The 22,525-nt window shown below is 39.6% G+C and overlaps 2 protein-coding genes across 2 annotated transcripts; both read left to right on the top strand.

The window, feature by feature from the left end:
- The first annotated feature begins 10,028 nt into the window (after positions 1-10,028).
- Positions 10,029-14,541, top strand: LOC103707530 (Ribosomal L5P family protein). The gene is made up of 3 exons (XM_008792060.6): positions 10,029-10,440; positions 10,564-10,764; positions 14,023-14,541. Exons 1-3 carry the CDS (start codon positions 10,120-10,122, stop codon positions 14,356-14,358), a joined length of 858 nt encoding a protein of 285 aa, XP_008790282.3. The 5' UTR covers positions 10,029-10,119; the 3' UTR covers positions 14,359-14,541.
- Positions 14,542-14,679: 138 nt separating this feature from the next.
- Positions 14,680-19,823, top strand: LOC148714673 (putative protein FAR1-RELATED SEQUENCE 10). The gene is made up of 4 exons (XM_089929685.1): positions 14,680-15,475; positions 15,713-15,790; positions 15,876-18,670; positions 18,759-19,823. Exons 1-3 carry the CDS (start codon positions 15,431-15,433, stop codon positions 17,058-17,060), a joined length of 1,308 nt encoding a protein of 435 aa, XP_089785811.1. The 5' UTR covers positions 14,680-15,430; the 3' UTR covers positions 17,061-18,670; positions 18,759-19,823.
- Positions 19,824-22,525: the final 2,702 nt, after the last annotated feature.

Here is a 22,525-nt window from a genome sequence, read left to right as displayed (position 1 = left end):
TAAAAATAAAATAAAAATTTAAAATTATTTTTTTGTTTTTCATTGTGATTGTCTTATAATTTTTTTTTACACATCTATCCATTAAAAGTATTTTAGTTATTTTAATTTAAAACCGTTAATTTTTTAATGGGTATACATGCAAAAAAAAAGAATAAAAAAGGTATTAGAATTCATTGATTGATTGGTTATGTCAAACTTAGTCGGCCTTACCAAACATCGTCAGCCTCCTAATATATATATAAAGATTGCTCGTGCACATTGTAACAGATGAGCAGAAATATAATTCTCTTATTTTCCTGTTCTTCCCCAAATGTTTCAATATGGCATTAGAGCCACCAATCATGTAACCTGCTGCCTTCATCTTTTTTGCTTTTGTTGTGATCGTCGTCATTGCTCGTAGATCCTCTGTTTCTCCTACCTCGTTTGGAGGGTAGCCAAGGCTCCGGTCTCGGCAGCAGCACGCCAAACCGTACCGTCAGAAGCTTAGCGGGAAAACTTGGCATGCATGATTCTGCTCCAAACCTCAGCAACAGCGCGCCACACCGCACTGTCAGAAGCTTGGCGGGTAAACTTGGAATGCGCGATCCTGCTCCAAACCTCAGCAACAACGCGCCACACTGCACTGTCAGAAGCTTGGCGGGTAAACTTGGTAGGCACGGTCTCATTCCAAACCCCAGCAGCAGCGCACCAAACCGTGTCGTCAGAAGCTTGGTGGGTAAACTTGACGGGCGCGATCTCACTCCATACCCTAGCATCAGCGCGTCAAATCGTACAGTCAGAAGCTTGGCAGGTAAACTTGTCAGGCACGATCTCGCTCCAAACCTCAAAGCAGCGTGTCAAACCGTACCGTTAGAAGTTTGGCGAAAGTAAACTTGGCGGGCGCGGTCTCGCTCCAAACTCCAGCAACTCCTACTCCTACTCTTCATCTAGTACGTCAGTTTTTCAGTACATTCGTGATGTAATTTTCATAGCTAATCAGCTTGCGGACGTCTTCACCAAAGCTCGTCCTCCTGGCATCCTTCGATCTCTTGTTTTCAAATTCAAGTTGGTGTCACGTTACCACCTTGAGTTTGAGGGGATGTTAGAATCCATTGATTGATTGATTATGCCAAATTTAGTCGGCCTTATCAAACTTCATTTTTATTGATTTGTGATTGATTGTGCCAAATTTAGTCGGCCTTACCAAACTTTGTCAGTCTCCTAATCTATATAAAGGTTGCTCCTGTACATTGTAAGAGACGGACAGAAATACAATTATCTTATTTTTCTATTTTTCCATTCTTCCCCAAATATTTTAACAAAAGGAGTAGAAAACAAAACAAGTATTTTACAAGAATATATATGTAAATATTAATTTTAAAAAGATATTAATGTAAAATTTGATATTTAGAAAGATATTTATATAAAAAATCTAAAATTTTATGGGGTTGGAAATGGAGCAGAACTTGGGCCAAGATACGAGTGCTCCTCGCCTCAAAAAGAACACGTGGTGGTCGGATCGAAGTTATTTTGTTCGCCTTTTTTTATTTTTTTCCCTCATTAGATGAGAGCATTCGGGTCAAGGGTGGCCCCATGGATGCATGACCATCACTTGGAATCAATAGCCGTCATGGGTGGGATCATTTCTTCACATGCAAATGTCTGCGGCTATTATTATTTACAGAAATGTCATGTTTTATATGGAAAGGTTGGAAGAGAGTTGACTTTTTTATTTTGGGTGAATCTTGAAAATGGTTAGGATGTCATGCCATGGTGGAGTCTTGATCAAAGGTGCACAGGGACGGAGCCAAGGAGGGGCCAGTTGGGGGTATGGCCTCTTAGTTTCTCCAAACCCCACACTCATTTTTACGCATACGGCCCCCACAATCTCAGTTGATTAGATTTATATTTTTTTTACAAAAATATTTAAATTAGTAAGAAGCTTGCTTTCTTTAGTCACACATGGTAGTTAAGGACTTTTATCAAATTATAAAGTCAAAAGGTCATAAAAATATCCAAGACTCTATATTTCCTAATAAAATAGATCTTTTTAACATTTCATGGCGTTTGTTTTCATTTCATCTCTCATGGCATCACTCCTTTCTCCATCTCTCCTACTAGCTGTTGGCTTTTTAATTTGGTATCGAGTCAAATCCATCATTTTTGCTCTTTTGTTTTACTCATACTATGGTTGTTATGTATAACATTATATTGTGCAGTAGTTAGATTAGATCTATACTTGCTGAGATATTATTTTCTTATTTCAAAAAAACAGCTTTTTGATATTCAAAACATCATAAGTGTAATGACAATCTAACTTGAAAATAATTTTTGTAGAAGCTGTCTGTATCAAGATTACAAAGATACATTAGTTTTAGGCCATAACCTTGCATAGCAATGGCAACACTAGTATATTATTTCATTATTGCTTTTTGCACCTTTGTATTTGGCCTTCCAAGGTTATAATCCCTATCCCTGATTAGAAAATCTGAAAGGGTCGGTTAGGCCTTAGAACAAGTACAAACTGAAAAGTTATATCATTTTCATCTTCGTTTGGTTACATGAAACCCCTCAACAATCTCACTTACATCCCATAATTGTCTCCAGAGGCTGATCAGTCGATTGCTATTGACCAGGTTTGAGCGAGGGGTGTAAAATAGTCTATCCTTTGAGTTCTTCCATAATTTCGCTACTATCTAACCAGAAACCAAAGAATTAATAGAGTGAACTAAATTAAATATTGTCCTCTATTTTTGAGTAAAAACTTGAGCATTTCTCTTGAGCCACACCACCTAGCATAATGCAAAGATGTATATGTCCCAATCCTTCTTTTTCGGAGAAGGTAGTAGGTTAGGGCCAAATTAGGCATGAAAATTTAAGAGTATATGGCCATCCTTTGATTTTAAATTTGAATTTAAGGATAGCCACAAGAAGTGAATATAGCAGCATCTAAGAAAGAGATAGTTTGCAGTCCAAAATTGCTGTCAATATAGAAAGCCCTGGTTTGTTCGTGTTGTCTAAGATTATCGACTGCTGATAATTTATTCACAATGAACAAAACCAAAATAAATAATAGTTTTGTTGCACTTATCAAGTCTCAAAAATAAGGTAATAAAACTTTCAGATGCTCAAATAATAAATAAAAATACAAAATAAAAAAAAGTGAATACTTGTGCCGACTAAAAAATTAATCTAGATAGTTTAGTGATTGCCTCTAAAGAATGGAATCAAGAATAGAGAGCTTTTACAAGAAGACTTGGTTATGTCAATTGGTATCCCTTTCCTTAATGCATGCATTTGGTTAGAGGTTTTATATTCATGGCCAAAAAATTCCATTTCTATCATATTTCTCTAAAAATGATTAGAGAGTTTCATGTTATAAGATTTTTTGGGGGATAATGGGAAACAAAAACTTGAGTATGGCATGGAGAATCAAGCCCAATATTATTGTCACAAAATGTTAATTTAATACCTAAACTCATACGAAAACATGGACCAACACATGAAAAAAAAAATCTAAAACAAAATTTATAAATTTTTCCTAAAAAAATAAAAATTTTATCAGTCTCTCTTGAAAATTAGAAATTTTATTTAGATATAACTCTTTGATCAAGTGTAATAGGCCAAATGTCATTCGAGCATGAAGCTTCTATATCCAACATTTTCACCATAAAGCTCCCAAGTGAAAAGACCTTCGCAAACGGTTCTCCAGGATAGAAAATATTCATATTGTGTTTTGACATATGTCAAGTTTTAGGGTTGAAAAATTGGAAAGGAAATAGCAGGCAGGGTTCAATAATTGCTAGCTCATTTGGTCAACACCCTCTATCTACGAAACGTTTTTTGAGTCTAGAATTCAAACCATCGTGGTAGTGCATTATCACTATTTTAACCATCAAAAAAAATCGAAGAGAAAAATAAAAGACAATAAATTTTGAAAAGTAATATATTTCTTTTCAAGGCCAACCATGGCCTCCATAAGCCTATCTTTTGTTACATTAAGAATAAATTCTCTCTGGTTACTTGGCATCTCAAACAAGCAAGAGCAGCATACGTTATTGCCTTTGGACCTTGTTTCTAGTATTGTTTTTTTCAAAAAAATAAATTTCTAATGATGGCCATAGCCCTCCCTTCTTCTCAAAAAAAAAAAAAAAAAAAAGAAAAAAAAAAGAAACTAATCATGCTAAGTAATTAAGCCCTTAAAAGTTCTAATGAAGTTAGCGCATGGTTCTCCCACCAACTTCCTTCTCTTTGATTTCATTTTTTAAGTCGACAAAGACAAAGCTTAAATTCAGTCTCAATCAAGAATGTTCTGCAAGCGATGAGATAACACTGGTGATGACACAACGAAGTGGCGACCTTCGAGCTAACACGCAATGAATTGGTGATGGAAAGCTAAAAGGAGGGTGGTGGTGGTGGTGGCGAAGGAGATAGAGAAGGTGGAAGGAAAGAGCACGGAAGAGTGGGGAAATTGCTCGACCTGTTCGCATACAGTGCTAAGCTGTGCTGAACGATAAAAGAAAATGGTCATTCAAATGGGCCCATCAAGCTTCCACCCACTCCAAGATGCTGGCTATCTAGCCCGGTCATAACAAGAGAGAACAATTAAAAGATGACACGCTGAGAAGCATGAAAGATGCTCGATCTAGTGGTCCCTTTCTTTTGGTATTTCCATGCTCTAATGTCGGGCAAGTGTCGCCTTCCATGCTTAGCCTGGAGATGATCAAATGACTGCATAACAACTTCCACTTTGCATGTGCAAATCTAAGCTAACCAATTATAAGCATCAGAAATTTTAGAATTAATGGCGAACTTGCCGACTAGGTTTTGAATAGCTATACAGGACTAAGAAGTCTAAAAAAATACCTTTCAGCTAGCCATTATGAGTGAGATCTTACATTGTTATAAATTGTATCAAAGAGCAAACTCGGTCTATAATCTATACGAATTAGAGGACATTGCGTCATAAATTTATGGAGGCTGACCATGAGATATGAAGGATCACTAACACTAGGAGATAAGGTGACTGATGGTAGAGTTATTAGGACATATTGGAGATAAACATAGAGTCCTGGGTAAGCAAGTTTATGCCAACGTACTAGAGTAGCGAATGTGTGATTGGTTGCTCATGCTGTGATGACTGCACTGCTCATATGGGGCCTCTTATGGCGGCTGACCGCATACTATCACGTCCATTTGTGCCATTTTCAAACTATATTATGATAAGATTCATCAACCGACCGTGGCGGCGCACCGATCCAAAGTGCCTGGGACCTAACATTCTCTCACGTTTAACTGACTGTATGTCATTTTGTTTCCCTGCACCGTCTCATTCACGGCACCTGGGGAACCAAATAAATCCTTCAGCGTGCCCGTCTATGCTTATCTCTAGCTTTATCCTACTTTGAATTTGTTGCGTACGTACCTTTTAAATATTAAAATTTATATAAATATTTTTTAGAATCAATGTTTAAAAAATAAAATGTATACATACAAAATAAGTATTTTAAAAAGATATATATATATATATAAATATTAATTTTGGAAGGATATTCATACAAATTTCAATATTTAGGATGATATGTACGTAAGAAACGCTTGATTATTAATAAGAGTAAATTACAAAAACCTTTTTAAGATTTACATTTATTATACTTATATCCAATAATTTGAAAAATCTACACTTATCCTCTAGGGTTTATTTTTGTCCAACATTTTAACTAATAACTTAACAGAATGTTAGCCAAACCATTAATTTAAATAGGACCTAAATACTACGTCAGAAAAAAAATTTAAAAAAATGATCAAATTAGCCTTAAGTGATATAATATTTACCTAAGGAGGAGAACAGCCGTAAGATGCCATGGGTCTGGAGTTTAATTTTGATGAATTATCAGAAAAAGAGCAATGTGCCAACGGAAAGGCAATCTAAATCTCTCTCGAAGTGGATTTTTCTAAAATTTTCTACTTTAGAAAACAAGCATCAAGAGTTTTGTTGCTTGAGCCAGCCTATCTACGGTCTAAGTCAGGCCATGGAATTACAACTGATGCACCCTCCGAAAAGAAAAAAAATATCTTACATGCGTACTGAATTGGGTCCTTTTGATGACAAGTTGCCAGAATCATCATAGTTCCATACGTAGACATAGGAATATTCATCTATAACGGCAATATTAAAGATTATGTCTACAATATTGGGTAAGTGAACTCAGAATCGGCAAATAATACATCAGCATCCTCAATCTCTATGATGTGGCGGATGGGCAATAGCGAACAAAAGTTGATCAGAAAGAACACTCGTCGCCGGATGCTAGTTGGGAAGGATGCTCGTCGCCGGCTGCCGGTTGGGAGAGAAGCTTGTCGTCGGTCACTCATCGGGAAATGACGCTCGTGGTTGCGTGGCGAAGCGAAAAAAAATCTTAACCGCTTGATCTCAAAAAGAAAAAGACTCTTGACAATATATATATATATATATATATATATATTGTATAAAAATAGTTTTAACTTAATTTTGAAATTTTTTTTGTAATTTACTCTAATAATAATTTAGAATTTAGAGCTAAATATCCCAAATCACCCCTTTCTGCCATTGCCCAAATAGCTAGCGCTGCTAAGTACCCAATTTCCCGGCGAGCACTTCCCTCGGTTTCCGAGAGTCCCCATCCATCGTCTTGACTTGGAGTCGCTGTCTGCTAACCAATTAACAACCCAACTTTAGACCTTGTTTTGTCTTCTAACTAGGACTCGGAGGCACTCGGGCCCTGCCCCTTTTTGCGGTCTCAAGAAAAAGGATCAAACGCATGTAGCCCTTCCCCACACTCCTTTTCTTCCTCATAGCATTCTTCCCCCCTAACGGCACTCAAAATTTTGTTTATTAATATATTTGTAGAAAGTTAGGAGTTCCGAGTGCAAGACAACAACAGTTGCTTGCACGTAATTGCTTGCCCATATTTTTGTCCTTCAACTACCCCGGTCAGTGGGCATCGATATATGATCTTTTTTTAAAAAAATTATCCGTAAATGTATATTTCTTTTGTTCTTTCTTTAACTTGATGGAGTTTTTTTTTCCTAATCATTAAAGAATAAAGTGTCTTCACAATAAGATTCAGAAATGAGTTGTTCAATAAGACATTACAATATTCTAGCTATTGGAACATTAGGGTTTTTTGGGTATTCACAAAGACGTTGGGAGGGGATGAGTTTCTCGGTATTCAGGGCGGACTAGCGACACCAAATCACCGTCATCAGAAAATAAACATCTTATCCCTAAAAACCAGGTTAAGGAAGAACCTTGGAGTTTTTAGTAACCGATTCTAACTTTCAAGGGCCTCAGTTTCCTTGAGAGTTGAGCTAAATGATTTCGGGAAAAAAAAATTATTGATTTAAATGGTTATATTTAGATGCAGATATTCCCGTATCGTTAACAGCTTTAGGTTTGGTGCAAGTGGGCTTTTTAGGTCTTCAAAATAATGGGCTTTTCTTGATTATATCTGTTAAGCTGATGCGCCTGGGGCTGAGGAGCAAAATATTGTGCGGCTCCGTGATTAAAGACCTGAATTGATTCAATAATTCAATTCATCTGAAAGATGCTGGCCCAATCTTCAGCTAGATTTATGGGTCCTCTTATTAATTTGGTGGTCCTAAAGAAATGCAGCCTTACAAGGCCTCGTTGGAGCTGCCATGCCTCATTGAGACTTGACCAATGGGCATAAAATTGAACCAATTAGGCTTTTAACTTGCTAAACAGGCCTGAGTTGGTCCATTGCATGGTAAAGAATTGGCCTTATTAGGCACTGCATTATTGTTGAAGGTCTAGTTTTATGAGAAGTGCCGCGGCCCAAACCCGGAGCATAATAAGGTCTAGTTTTATGAGAAGTGCCACGGCCCAAACCCGGAGCATAATACATGCTGCATACCATGCGAGCATACAAGGCTATAAATCAAGCCATAATAATTAAAAAGCAATAATAATAAATTTTTTTATCAAAAAGTGATTTAATGAAGATCTAAGCAAAATCATTCTCATAATCAATTGTTCCAAAATGACATAAGTCAAAATATGCTAACTAAATCAAATCAAATAAATTGTTCTAACTAAATTAGAACCAATAACTGTGAATATCTTCAGAAGATTTAGAGCACTCTTTTAAGTACCGGGCAATCATGATTCATGATCTGAAAAATAAAGAAAGTGAGAATAATGAGCTATGCTAGTCTAGTAAGCAACATAACGCCAAAATGTAGGGTCTAAGCATGCTAAATAAATAAATAATTAAAGAGCATGATATTGATTGAAAATAAATTAATTTTCAAATAATATATATATCTCTTTTAAAATTTACTATTATTTTTATAAACTGGTATTAGGAATCTAATATTGGGCTATGGCCACGTAATCCGGTGGCATGAGTGAAATTAAGTCGATAGACCTAACGAATAATCTTCATTGGCGGGGCCAGATTATAGCCATGCTGAAAATACATATACATAAAATAAATTTCATAATTTGCCTAGCCATATTTTCCAAATTTCATAACATAACGCATAATATAATTTACAATAATTACTATCGTATTAATAATATGTCTGGCCTGTTTAACCAAGTATAAAATATATATCATTATCAAATTTAATAAACTAATTATTATTTTACCAAAAATCATAAAACATACTTTGAAGCATTAGGTTACTTACCATATCTTTCTTCAAAATTCTACTTCAATTAGACAGGTCAGGTTCGCTTGCATTAATATCATTAAAATACAATTAATCTTATCATTATCTTAGAAGCAAAGCAAAGTTAATAATTATGATATTATTGCGGATACGACCTTATGCCTAAATCAGGATGGAGAAAAGATAATGTCAATCAGGTGGCAGTACCTAACTGCATTGGTCGATCTGAAAAAAGTGAACTGAACCGATCAAAATCAGACATGATTTAAGTGACTTAATGAAGGTCAATGATGACTAAGTTCTTAAGAGACTTGACAAGAGCCGAAGTAATGGACCGGCCTACCGCTCGGATACCGGGACGATTCAGGGCCTCCACATTGGAGTCAATTAAGACTCGAATAAAGAGAGATAGGGCTTCATGCCCGATAAGGATGAAGAAGCATAGGGTTGATCGAGAGGTAAGACTCAACAATCCGGTCAAATTCATTATATCCAGTTAAAGATCAAACCAAAATATAGATAACTTATAGTGATTGAGGATAGCCAAATCCAGTAGAATCCAATAACGATTAGGATGCGAGCAAAGATCGGGTAAAAGTCAACATGTTGAATGGTCACAATTGAGCTAGTCTCGGACCTTCTATTTGGGCCAATCTGGAGTCCACAAAGTAAACACCTAGGATCCTCTACTGAGCCCCAGATCATATAGAGAGAGATAAATAGAGAGAGAGGATGGGGAAGAGAGAGAAAGGATACTTCTCTTTCTAACCAAGAAAGAGGAAGGAAGAAGATGGTTGCGGGTGGTACTTGGGGTCAAGGACCCACGACTGGACGACCGGTGGTGACTAGCAGCAGGCGGCGACTGATAGCCAGCAGTGCCAAGACAGATCAAAACAGAGGTTTCGACCATCTAAACCATGGATTCAACACATCCTGGTGGCCGAAGCTCTGGCCACAGCTTTCAGCTACTGTAGGGTATCAAGAAAAGCCTTGGTGATAAACGCCGTCTACAGAGGTAGTTATAAATTGGAAGAAAATAGCAGTGATTTTCGAAAATAGAGGAAACAAGGCATTGCCCTTCTCGGCCAAATTCTGGTGATCATCGGCCGGAATTGATATTTTAAAAGGTCTAGAAAAAAGAGGAGAGGAGTAGCTCGAAGGTGGCATGGTCCTTACTAGTTTCCATAAAGAATATGCCTTCTCTTTTTTTTTTTTTCATAAAATATCCACGCATAAATTCCTACTTAATGGCTACTACAACCCCAACCCACCACCACCCAAAAAAAAAAAGAAAAAAAAAATTCTACTGGGCCATTGCAAACCTCTGGACCTTATATAGTCTACTGGGCCGAGTGTGGTCCGTAACTCAAGTAAAAAGTGACTGCAACCCACCCTATCAAAATCATCATTATCATCAACTCTTAATTCTTATCCGCCCGCTGCGCCAGAGCTGGGCGGTCCTCAATGGCCGCCGCGACCTCCGCCATATGGCCGCCGCTCCCCTTCTCTCACCCGGTCCACCCCCGGTTGTTTTCGGCTCACCCCCTGAACCGGGTTCTCGTGGGAGTTCCCCGAACCGGCGTCCGTTTGAGCTCCAGGGCACGGCCGCCGGTGGTGCTGGCCGCCGTCGCTGCCACTCCTCCCCCACCGCAGACGACGTCGTCGACGGGCGTCGTTCTCGTGGACCGGTCGGAGGCCGAGAAGGTGAACCGGCTCAAGTCCGCCTATCTCGAGAAGGTCGTCCCCCGCCTCAAAGAGGAGTTCAACTACAAGAACGTCCACGAGGTTCTCTCTTCTCGCCCTCTTCTCTCTATTTTCTCCATCAATTTCGCTTGTTTTTTGTGGATGTTTTGGGCAAAGGTGCGATTTTTATTTATCTATTGGGATCGGGGAGGGATGTTGTGATAGGTTCCGAAGATAGAGAAGATAGTTGTGAATTGTGGGATGGGAGATGCCGAGCAGAACTCGAAGGGTTTGGAGGCAACGATGAAGGGTTTGGCGATGATAACGGGGCAGAGACCGGTGAAGACGAAGGCGAAGAATTCCATTGCTTCTTTCAAGCTCCGAGAGGGTGCCACTGTTGGTATTGCGGTCACCCTTCGTGGTAATGTAAGTGAGCTCTCGGTCAACCTATTTGTAAACTTTATATTGATTGCTGTTAAGTGTAAAGTTGGGATTCTGTAGTTGTTTAGAACATAGATTGTTTGGATACCATGAAATGGTAAATATGCACTTAGAGGAGGCTTGTGTCACTACTGATGTGAAAAAAAAAGGTTTAATTTGGACTTCATGTATTCAGTCTTTCTTCAAGTTCTAGATTGAAAGGGTGGATTCACAAGCAGTATTTAACTTAATTATAGAAACACATTTTGCTGCTATGTATTATTGGGTTATTTTGTTGTATATATTATTAGAATCATTGGTAAAGTTGAACTTCTGTTATGGTTGTTAGTTCCGTAATATGGAATGTGTGGAGAGAGCAGTATATAAACTTTAATTGGCATTAAGTGGAAAGTCACGACTTTCCAGTTGTTTAGTGCACAGATTATTCAAATGCCATAAAATAGAGTAGATATGCACATGAAGGAGGTTTGTGTTACTATTGTACAATGAAGCAAAAAAAAGGAATTATTTGAAATCATGTATCCACTTTCTTCAAGCTTTTACTGGAATAGAAAATTTGGAACACCTTTAGCTTGATCATAAAGATGAATATCACCACTGTTAATAGAGGGTATTTTGATATAAAGCATTTCCCAGCATATATTTGCTAACCTGGATGGTTGGCTGAAGAACTTCTTTTAAGGAAGCTAGCTTCATAACATGAATATGTGTTTTGACAACAGTTTTTCAACTTAAATAACTCAACATGATGCTTCCCCAACATGATGCTTCTATATAAAGACTGAAGTTCCAAATGCACCACATACACAGATACATTATAGAAGTTAAAGATTAACAAAGAATTATCAGAAGAAGACAGTAAACACTGTATAATTGTTATTCATAATAAATATTCCATGTCAATTACAACATAGCATGAACACTTGTTCATATGAAGTATGATAAGTGTGAAGCAACATCAGTTCAAAATTTGGAACTCTTTTGTTGGTCATAAATATGGTTGTGGGAGTGCATTATGTAATCTATCTGAGTATCTCATTCTATTATACATTAATTTTTTGGTTTAATATCACTTTCATACCATACTCTTGTAATCAAAATGTTAGAAAACAACAATAATGAAAACAAGTACCTGTTTATATTTGTAAGTATTAAAGATAAACAATTTGGTACTTGATGAGAGAGTGCTAGAAGGTGTTTGCCCTGCAGGATGACTAAAGATGATAGTTGATGCCTTGCAACCACAAATAGGTCCAGCAGTAAGGGCAGCTATAATGCAATTTTTGAGTGAAGCTATGAAAGTTATCTAATGGCGATGGGGGCATGTTCACTAGCTAGCTAAGAGAGAACCAAGGGGATATGAGCATGATTAAGTTCTGTTTTAGCCAATGAATATGACTTGGGAAGTGTTTGCCAGTCATTTAGTACCAGATCACTGTAGGAACTGTCCTTTTTTGGTTGTCATTTCAATATTATGTTTCATTTTATTCTTCATGCTGTCTTTCTTAGTCAATTTCATGTTTGAGTTTGCATTGTTTATTCTGTGGACTACCACCTGGTAGATCGAATCCCATTTGATTTACTTGTATCTGCTAAAATTTATGTTTAGACATAAAAGGGCAGTTTATACTTTGTCATTAGAATCTTTTCTAAAGTAGTTGATTGATTGTTTTTTCTTTCTTTTTCAAGGAGCATTTGTTTCTATGAGATGCCAATATTCGTTTTCCTGGACCTAACTTCTCTTGATGTCTTGTGATGTTTTATAGAAGCACTGCATTTGTGGCCTATGCACCTATCCAGGTGCAGCCACATAGCATAAGCCTAGGCATTTGCCTTAGTATTTTACATCATGTTTGAGCATGGAAGACGACTTTGATTTACAAATGAGTGTTGAACATTGCCAAGTTGGCACTTTCCATTAGCTTACTCCATCTTATTTGATATGCTATGTTTCAATTTCTGGAGTGTAATTATTTCCTTAGATGTTTCCATGTATCTGTGAGTTTTCTGTTTCTTTCTTTCTTTGTGTGTGTGGCTCTTTTCTTTTTCTTTTTTTTTTGGGGTGGGGGTGGGGGGCTGTGGAGGTGAGGTGGTGTCTGCCTTGATCTCTGGGCATCTACCTAGTGCCTAACCCTGGCTGCCTGCTGGCCACCAACAGTTTCTTAAAACATCGGATTTTTGTTCGTTCACACCCTTTTCTAAGCTTCCATTTTCATCCTGCAAAGTTACAATGGGCGTTTGAACCACTTTGAAGGCTTTGTGACCCTTGCTTTTCTTTTTGTAGTGCTCAAATCCTTTCCTACCATATGTTTGGCCTATGAAATATCTATTAGTTTGTTGTCTTCATTTTTTTATTGCTCCAGGTAACTTTCTTTCTGTTCTACTTTTCTCTTTGGTTTGGAACCCATCAAGATTTTATATGTTTGATGGGAGATGGATGCACCTTAAGGCAACAAAGAACATCCCTGTGTCTTCATTTTACTAGAGAAATTTTATGAACAAATGCTTAATGAGAATATTTTGGATTATGATGATATATTGCTCATGCACATTTTAGTTAGGGCATAAAGCCAAAATTGTCTTAGTAGGATTTCATGCTAATGAGCAAATCATGTGCTGCAGGGTGTGTATAAAGCCAATAAAATAAGATACTTACTCTAGCCCTTTCAGTTGAAATATCATAATAACAAAAAGAAATTGATAAAAAATAAAAAAAAAGTGCAGATAAGATGCTAGTAGTTGAGATCATCATGGTGTGCCAAAAGTGAGCATTTCAAAGTACCAGATAGTCTGCAAGTGTCAAAAAATGTTTGGCTTCTCAAATAATTCAAAAATTGAAAGTACCAGTAGGACATGCATAAAGAGAACAATTTAAGTCAAAATTTATTACATTGTAAAACCATTGCCCCCAAAGCATGATATGCTCATCGATGATGAATAACTTTATTTAGTGGATAATCAAAATGAGAAAAATGATTTTACATGGTATATAATTCGAACAAATTGTTTCATTTGGATGTATAACAAACTTTGACCCTATACATGAGTGATATACCTTAAACTAGTTTTACACCTCTTTTACATCTGCAATCACATTGTTCTTTTTTCTTCGTTCCTTTGCTCCTTTCTTTTCCTGTTCCAGCACTTAGCTTTAATTTTTTGCTGGAGGTATGCCAGTTTTTCTTATTTGTACTAAATATAACACTCACATTTACTCCATAATATAAACTTTGCATGGTATAGGTAATGTATTTCTTTCTGGATCGGCTCATAAACCTGGGTCTCCCTAGGACCAGGGATTTCCAAGGTGCCAACCCTAACAGTTTTGATGGGCATGGGAATTTTAGCATCGGGTTGCGTGATCAGAGCGTGTTTCCTGAGATCAGGTATGAAGCCCTTGGTAAGCAGAGGGGAATGGACGTCTGCATATCAACCACAGCAAAAACAGATAATGAGGCCCAGAGATTGCTTGCTCTCCTAGGCATGCCATTTAAAGAGGGTGGCGGCCCGGCAGTGATAATTCGCAAGAAGAAGAGAAAGGCTCACCACTTTGATTCCAAATCTGGACGAAGAAGGTAATGAGCAAAAGGGCACTCCAGTGGCTCCTTTTGCGCGTTTTCTCAGGACGGGAGCTGTTTTGTTTGCTTCTTGGATGGTTAAAACAGTGAATTTGTGCTGTAAAATCTGTGGAATTTGGGGTAATCTTACATGAGTTTCATGCAGATATTAAATTTTCATGCAGAACCTGCTTATGTGCTTCTATTGTAGGTTTGTCATCAGAATGGGGAGTTAATCCATCAGCCCTATGCATATTTTGCATCTTAGGAGAACCAGAAATTCAAAAATCAATCTGATGTTTTCTCCACCGAAAAAATTGTGAGATTACCATAAAGTCAGTATTTATATGCCGCACCAGTGTGATTAATTTATGCATTTTTCCTGAAACTCCCATGTTTCTTACATCCATCCCATGCATATTTTTTTTTATAATTATGGTTTTGACATGGATGAAAGTCAACTGAAATAAGCAGAGCTTTTCTTTTTTGATTTTCTGCTCGATCAAGACTATTCTTCGGCTGATTCCTATTCTGAAATTGGTGTATCAAATCTTAGGTACCTCAGCACATGCAGACATCTCTGGTTCTTCCATCGGTATTTTGTTTTGAAACTTTGGCCAATCTTTATCAAGCAGTGGAAGTTATATCAAGACTATCTCATACGTCGACTACGTGTATTTCTAATTTCATCTTTTTCTACTAAGATTTTGTCTAATTCTCCTGGAGTGGTTCGCATGAGAGATGCGAAGGCACCTGAGTTCATTCGAAATTGTGCTAAGTTGCTATTATATGTGGAATTGGAGGCTAATTGGTTGGATGACATTGTAGACCGCTTGTAAAGCAAAGGGTAGTTCTATATACACCCCCCCTATTGCTCAGGACACCCCCCAAAAACCAAAAAAAAAAAACCCAAACTAACCTTTAGTGTAATTACCATATTGCCCTTGAAATTTTCTCATACACCCCCCTTTCCTCCTCCTCCGTTTCGTTTTGAAAAGAAAAAAAAAAACCCCCCCTCAAACCCCCTTTAAACCCCTCGATCCATTTACATCGTTTAGGCGATCTTTGAAGGAGATTTAAGCCCCATTCGAAGCATGGACAAGCAACTAGTGATTTGGGACGAAGAATCGGCCGCAAAGGTACGTGTTCCACCTTGTTTCGAAATTTTTTTTTTTCACGGTTCGTGCTCCGTTCGGCACTGGATCGCCGAACAAAAGGCTTCTGTTCGGCTGCACAGTGCCGAACAGAAGCCTTCTGTTCGGCACTGTTTAGCCGAACAAAAGCCTTCTGGTGCCAAATCGCGTGCCGTGCTGAATTTTGTGCCGAACAGATCCTCTGATTCATTAATTCTTGGTGATAAATTATTTTATATGTAGGGCTATGCTACAACCGAATCGAGTATAATTGGATCAGAATTTGTACTGGATTACACAAGCGAATTTACAACTTACAAGGTATTATAATGTATTGTGCAATTTTGTAATAGTTTAGCGAGCTATTTTTACAACTGTGTACTTACATAAATTGTTTAATGTATAGATCTTCAAGAGTAGAGAGGACTTGTGTAATTGGTGTCGTGAAGCTGGGAGGCGAAATGGTTTTGTTGTTGTAATCAAATCATCCGATGCAGGTACCATTTCTAAGAAACCCAGAATTACGTTAGGTTGTGAGAGGGGTGGGACGTACCGAACCAAAAAAGAAAAGCGAATAAAGACTGCCTGTGGGACAAAGAAGTGTGGATGCCCTTTTGCATTAAGAGGAAAGAAATTGGATACTGCGGATGATTGGATATTACTGGTCGTATGTGGAGTGCACAATCATCCCGCTGCAGAGAATCTGGAGGGGCACTCATATGCAGGGAGATTATCTGAGCAGGAGACGGAATTGTTAGTGGATATGTCGAAGAGTTTGGTTCGTCCAAAGGACATATTATCCACATTGAAGGAAAGAGATGCCCTCAATGTTACGACTATCAAGACTATCTACAATGTACGTCAACGGTTTAAGGTTGCAGAGAAAGCCGGGAGGTCTGAAATGCAACATCTATTAGGTAAATTATCAGAGGCTAAATATATTGAGTGGCATAGGAATTGTACTAATACGGATGTTGTGCATGACTTATTTTGGGCACACCCTTGCAGCATTGATTTGTTCCGTGCATTTCCCCGTGTGTTGATAATGGATTGCACGTACAAGACGAATAGGTATCGTCTTCCGCTCTTAGAGATTGTGGGGGTGACATCTACTGACATGACATTTTCAGTTGCTTTTGTATACTTAAATTCTGAGGGGGAAGAAAGCTATACTTGGGCATTAGAGAGATTGCGCAGTGTCATAGCTGATGATGTTTTGCCTGAGTTGATTGTTACAGATAGAGACTTGGCTTTGATGAATGCAATTCATAGAGTATTTCCTACTGCTAGACATTTATTATGTAGATGGCATATTAGTAGGAATGTTTTGGCCAAGTGCAAAAAATTTTTCGAATTGAAGGAGAAATGGGATAAATTTATTATGAGTTGGAATGTACTAGTGCTGTCCTCCACGGAAGACGAGTATAATGATCGCTGGAGTGCACTGCAGAGAGAGTTCGGTACCTATCCAGATGCACTACAGTATGTGTCAGATACTTGGCTGAGCAAATACAAGGAAAGATTTGTTGCGGCGTGGACGGATACATGCAGGCACTACGGAAATGTGACGACAAATAGGTATCACAAATAAAGACTCATTTAATTTTAATTTGCCTCAATTCTTATATCTAACTTTCATTTGTTTACTAGGGTCGAGAGTGCACATGCAAAGCTCAAAAAGCAGCTTGGATCAAGCCAAGGAAGTTTCGAGTCATCTTGGACTAGAATACATGGATTGATTGAGTTGCAGCACAGCTCCGTTAAAGCCTCATTGGAGAAGAGTTTATTGGTAGTGCAGCACAACTTCAAGCCAGCTGAATTCAAAGAGTTGCGAGGTTTCATATCTATAAGTGCGTTAAATCATGTCCTCGCCCAATCGAAACGAGCCAATTCAGTTGGGTTTGATGATTCAAATTGTGGGTGCGCTATTCGACGCACACATGGTATACCATGTGCTCACCAGATTGCGCGGTACAGGGTGGAAGGTCGGCCCATTCCTCTCGACTGCATAGATCCTCATTGGAGGAAACTTGATATTCTGCCTACCCCCCCGTGCAGCCAATTCAGTTGAGTTGTGATGCAGAGTTAGATTTGATTGCGCTACGATTCAAGAAGTTAGATGGGGCTTCTCAATTGCAGATGATCAAGAAGTTACGAGAGATTGCAAGTCCAGATAGTACACCTCTTTTAGAGCCTGCAAAACGGAAGACTGGTTCACGTGGGCGCGCTTCAATGAAGGTTGATACGTCTACTCGACGTGACCTGTCTGCGTTTGAGTTGGTTCTATCTGGACAGGATAGTTATTCACCTGGTGTTGAGAAAGTTACCATCCGCAATCCATCTACTCAGATTCAAAAGAGGCGGCCCAAGCAAAAGGTAAGTACCAAATATTTATTTTCTTACAATAGGTATCACAACGTCTACGGGACGGTCCGTGCCGTGCCGGTATGTGATGTGCCGATACGAGACATGTCGGGACGTGCCGTGCCGAGATGTGCCGATACGGGACATGTCGGGACGTGCCGTGCCGAGATGTGCCAATACGGGATGTGCCGTGCCGAGATGTGCCGATACGGGACATGTCGGTACGTGCCGTGCCAAGATGTGCCGATACGGGACATGTCGGGACGTGCCGTGCCGTGCCGGTACGGGAAGTGCTGAGATGGATAACTATTTGGATATTTCTGCCATTGTTACATATTTTCTATCATTTGATATTATTTGCAGGTTTTTCGTACTAGAGCCCAGTCACATACGCCCATTATCTATATTGATGCTATTCCTTCTGCCTTGAGACCATACATCCAGCATATCAAGGATGTAAAAGCTGATGGGAATTGCGGATTTAGGGCAATAGCTGACTTACTGGGATTTGGAGAAGATGACTGGGTGCGTGTTAGGAAGGATTTATTGCAAGAGTTGCAATGTCATTCGGACCACTATCGCACATTATATGGTGTGGAAGGGACGATTGCTGAGATCACTCATGCATTATCATATTATGATGATTGTCCACCATATGACAGATGGATGACTATGCCGGACATGGGTCATCTTATAGCATCCTGCTATAATGTTGTCCTATACCATCTCTCGTTGCAACAATGTCTGACCTTCCTACCTCTCCGTTCTGTGCCAGTACCTCTTCTATCCCGCAAAGATATCGCTATCGGATTCGTAAATGAAAATCATTTTGTTGAGGTACTACGTTCACAACACTTGCGAATATTTAATTTTGCTTATTTATAATTTTGTAGCTATTAATATTTTTTTATTTCTAATTTTGAAGGTGTTCTTGTTGCCGGGACATCCCGTTCCGCCAGTAGCGACCAACTGGCGAAAATATCATCTTCCTTGTGCTACCGGATGGGAAAATTCATATGAAGCACGGATTCAACAGTTCAAAGAGAGCATCTCACCTAATGTTATAACTAGCGAGACAGTAGAGTTAGATTGATTCTTTATATATGTACAATTTTTGAAAGTTGTAAATTTTTTTGGGCTCTTAGAGTCATGTACTGTGAAACTCCATCATCAATATAAATCAAAAAATATCTGTCTTCGCATTTTTCGGGTATTGGGGGTGCTGAGGTGGCTCTCCATCAGCTGGGAATACATATGAAGACTGTTGTTTCCGTTGAGATTTCAGATGTAAACAGAAACATACTTAAGAGCTGGTGGGAGCAATCCTAGCACACAGGGGAACTAATAGACCTTTCTGATGTACAAGAACTTAACGGTGACAAGCTTGAGCAGATGATTAACACATTTGGTGGGTTTGATCTGGTTATTGGTGGAAGTCCATGTAATAATCTTTCAGGTAGCAACCGCTATAGTCGTGATGGGCTGGAGGGTAAACATTCATCTCTTGTTTATGATTATTTTCGCATCTTAGACCTTGTGAAGTGTATCATGGGGAAGAACTTCTGATTGCACCATCTCACTTTCTTGTTTTTGGGTCAGTGAATCTAGTTGTATGTTACATCAGGGTACGTTACAGCAGGCATCATCATTTCTGAAGGAAAAGTTGAGCAGGCATTATCATTTCTTTTGTTGGAAAAGAGGGCTCTGTGATGTTCTTGGTCAGGTGAGCGAAGCGCAAATAGGCTGCGCGCTTTATTTGGGGGAGTGAGAAATTAAGGGGGTGGTAGAGCATCTTTTAAATGTTTGCCTTTGATGATTGAGGCGGATTTTCTGATAAGCAACAGTTATGTTAGCTATGTATTTAAAATGTTGAAAGATCATGAGGATGTTCTCTGTGAAACTCCATCATCAATATAAATCAAAAAATATCTGTCTTCGCATTGTTAGATTGATTGTTATGTGCACTGTTATATTTGTGTAAAATAGAACGGGCCAGGCTTTATAAAGATTACACGTAAATGTACCAAAAATATATATTTTTCATTAATATCAAAGGCTTTACAAAGATTACAAAGGCTCCATCATCAATCCCTATGATGGGGATCCCAAATAACCTGCAAAACAAAAGGTCCATTTCAGTTTTATACTATATCGCATATTAAAAGTACTGACAAACACAAGCAAATGGTAATATGATACGTACCTCATCGATGCTCAAAAGGTCCAATGACTCACGTAGAACCACTAAATGGTCCATCGTGGTACGGGATGGAGTACCGGGCATCCAGCGGTGCACGCGGGGACTGGCATCAGTATACTCGAGCGACGGGTGAGGGCTGGAAAATGCTCATAAATCCATGCCTGCAGAAGCGTCATATAACCACTGATCTGTCTCACTGATGACCTCGACGCAATCCCCAACTGCCGATACAAATATGCTAAGGCAGCTGTACCCCAGGCATATGTGCTCACCCTATCCAGATCCCGCAGTAAACACAGATACGCTATAGGCACCCTGGTCCCACTCTTATCAGCAAAGAGTGTGCAGCCTAACAAAAATAACAAATAGGCTCGTGCTGCACACTCTATCCTCTGCTGGCTGTCTCTATCAGATACAGAGTGAAACTGAGTCCTCAGCCACTCCATCCTCACAGACTGACCGCGTGATGACAGTACCTCCTGACGCGCGTCTCCAGCTGACACCCCCAACAACTCCACAAGTAGCTCCTGAGCATCCCGATCACTCATCCTCTCAGGAGAAACTGCTACTGAGGCACCTGCGACAGGAATCCCTAAAATGGCGGATACATCATCCAACGTGATAGTGATCTCGCCAAATGGTATATGGAAGGTGTTCGTCTCGGGCTGCCATCTCTCTACGAAGCCCGAAATCAGAATCTTATCGATGAATCGATAAGAGCACTGTACTAACTCTACGAGGCCCGACTGCCAAAATAGTGCTCTGAACCTGGTATTTGGTTGGTTTAAAGACCACCACTTCCATTCACCAACCTTGGCAGTATGGTTCATGCACTTTAGTAGAGCTCGTTCCTGTAATATAAATGTATAATTACTACTACTTTATAAAACATCAATAAACAAAATATAATGCTATAACAAATAAACAATACCTGTTGCCTCCAGATGGAAGCTGCTATATGCGTCCTGAAACTGATCAGGACGGACTCATCCTCTGGACCTCCTGGACATGGTCCAACGGACTCATCGTCTTCGCCCCTAGCGGGCATATCATCATGCTCTGACTCAGGAGAGTCCGATGGCATATGAGCAGGCTCGGGAGAAGCAATCCTAGCACGACGTCTCCTAGCTGACGCCGTAGGTCTAACTCTGGCGGGACGGGGATCCATGTTTGAAAATATAGAAATTCAATGTTAGGCTATATCAAAGAAAATAATTCAATTGCATACATAAATGTTCGGCACAAAATTCAGCACGGCACGCGATTTGGCACCAGAAGCCTTCTGTTCGGCTGCACGGTGCCGGACAGAAGGATTCTGTTCGGCTGCACGGAGCCGGACAGAAGGATTCTGTTCGGCTGCACGGAGCCGGACAGAACCCTTCTGTTCGGCACTGTGCAGCCGAACAGAAGGCTTCTGTTCGGCACTGTGCAGCCGAACAGAAGGCTTCTGTTCGGTTGAGGGTTGCCGAACAGAAGGCTTCTGTTCGGCACTGTTCAGCCGAACAGAAGGGTTCTGTTCGGCGATCCAGTGCCGAACGGAGCACTGGAGGCGGGGGGGGGGGGGGGGGAGCTACCTCGAGGTGGTCGTGGAGGCGCCGGCGAGGTGCTCGTTGCTCGGGAGATGGCCGGGGAGGTGGTCGGAGATCGGGAGAATGCCGGCGACGAGAGGGAGAAGGGGGAACGGGGGGGTTTTGGGCGTTGGCGAGGTGCAATGCACCGACCGGTGACGAGAGGGAGAAGGGGGAGACGGAGGGGGTTTGGCCGCCGGCGAGGTGCTTGAGGCGAGGTTTTTTGGGCGGAAGGGAGAAGCCGGCGGGTGTTTTGGAGGGGAAGAGCGGGGTGGGGGGGGGTTTAGGGGGTGTAGAGAGCAATTTAGGTGAGGGGGTGGGGAGGGTGGGGGGTAATTTAGGAATTTTTAATTTTTTAGGGATGTCCTTAGCAAATGGGGGGGTGTAGAGAGTATTTAATTTTTTTTTAATTTTTGGGGGGTGTCCTGAGCAATAGGGGGGGTGTATATAGAACCACCCTAAAGCAAACGATACGGAGCACATATCAACGTTCATCTATTGAGAAAGAGCCTGAAGGCAAAACGCACGAAAATACAATAAGTGAAAAGGAATAAACAAGAAAAAGAATATGTTTTTACTCAGAAAGCGCATGAAAATACTTGAATGGAGAACATGGAAGATATGTAAAGAAAACCGCGGGCACATTGGAAACCACATGGAAAATCAAATCTTGAACAGGCGTCAAGCTTCCATAACGATCGTGTTTTGGATCTCCTGTTCTATTTCAAATTTTTAAAAAAATATTTTTAAAATAATTTCCAAACATTTTTCCTTGGTAAAACATGAAATAACATGAATGAAGCTCCTTGATGCAGGCTGTCTGAATATTATAGTTGTCTGCCATCAATGCTACATGGGTGCAAGATGGACATATACCAAATGTGATGCAAGATGGTGCTAAACAGTGGAAGACGATCTATGGTT

This window comes from Phoenix dactylifera, chromosome 3 (assembly GCF_051530095.1).
Source record: "Phoenix dactylifera cultivar Ajwa chromosome 3, Ajwa_hap1_PhDact_Kaust_v1.1, whole genome shotgun sequence".
Taxonomy (NCBI): Eukaryota; Viridiplantae; Streptophyta; class Magnoliopsida; order Arecales; family Arecaceae; genus Phoenix; species Phoenix dactylifera.
Note: the sequence above shows the minus strand (reverse complement) of the source record. Positions and strands in the feature narration are given on the sequence as shown.

Excerpts from the sequence above, each read along its gene's own strand:
- LOC148714673 (XM_089929685.1), top strand. The coding sequence starts at position 15,431 with ATGGACAAGCAACTAGTGATTTGGGACGAAGAATCGGCCGCAAAG. Across the intron at positions 15,476-15,712 it reads ACGAAGAATCGGCCGCAAAG|GGCTATGCTACAACCGAATC; the intron begins GTACGTGTTCCA and ends TTTTATATGTAG. Across the intron at positions 15,791-15,875 it reads GCGAATTTACAACTTACAAG|ATCTTCAAGAGTAGAGAGGA; the intron begins GTATTATAATGT and ends TTTAATGTATAG.
- LOC103707530 (XM_008792060.6), top strand. The coding sequence starts at position 10,120 with ATGGCCGCCGCGACCTCCGCCATATGGCCGCCGCTCCCCTTCTCTCAC. Across the intron at positions 10,441-10,563 it reads ACTACAAGAACGTCCACGAG|GTTCCGAAGATAGAGAAGAT; the intron begins GTTCTCTCTTCT and ends ATGTTGTGATAG. Across the intron at positions 10,765-14,022 it reads CGGTCACCCTTCGTGGTAAT|GTAATGTATTTCTTTCTGGA; the intron begins GTAAGTGAGCTC and ends TGCATGGTATAG.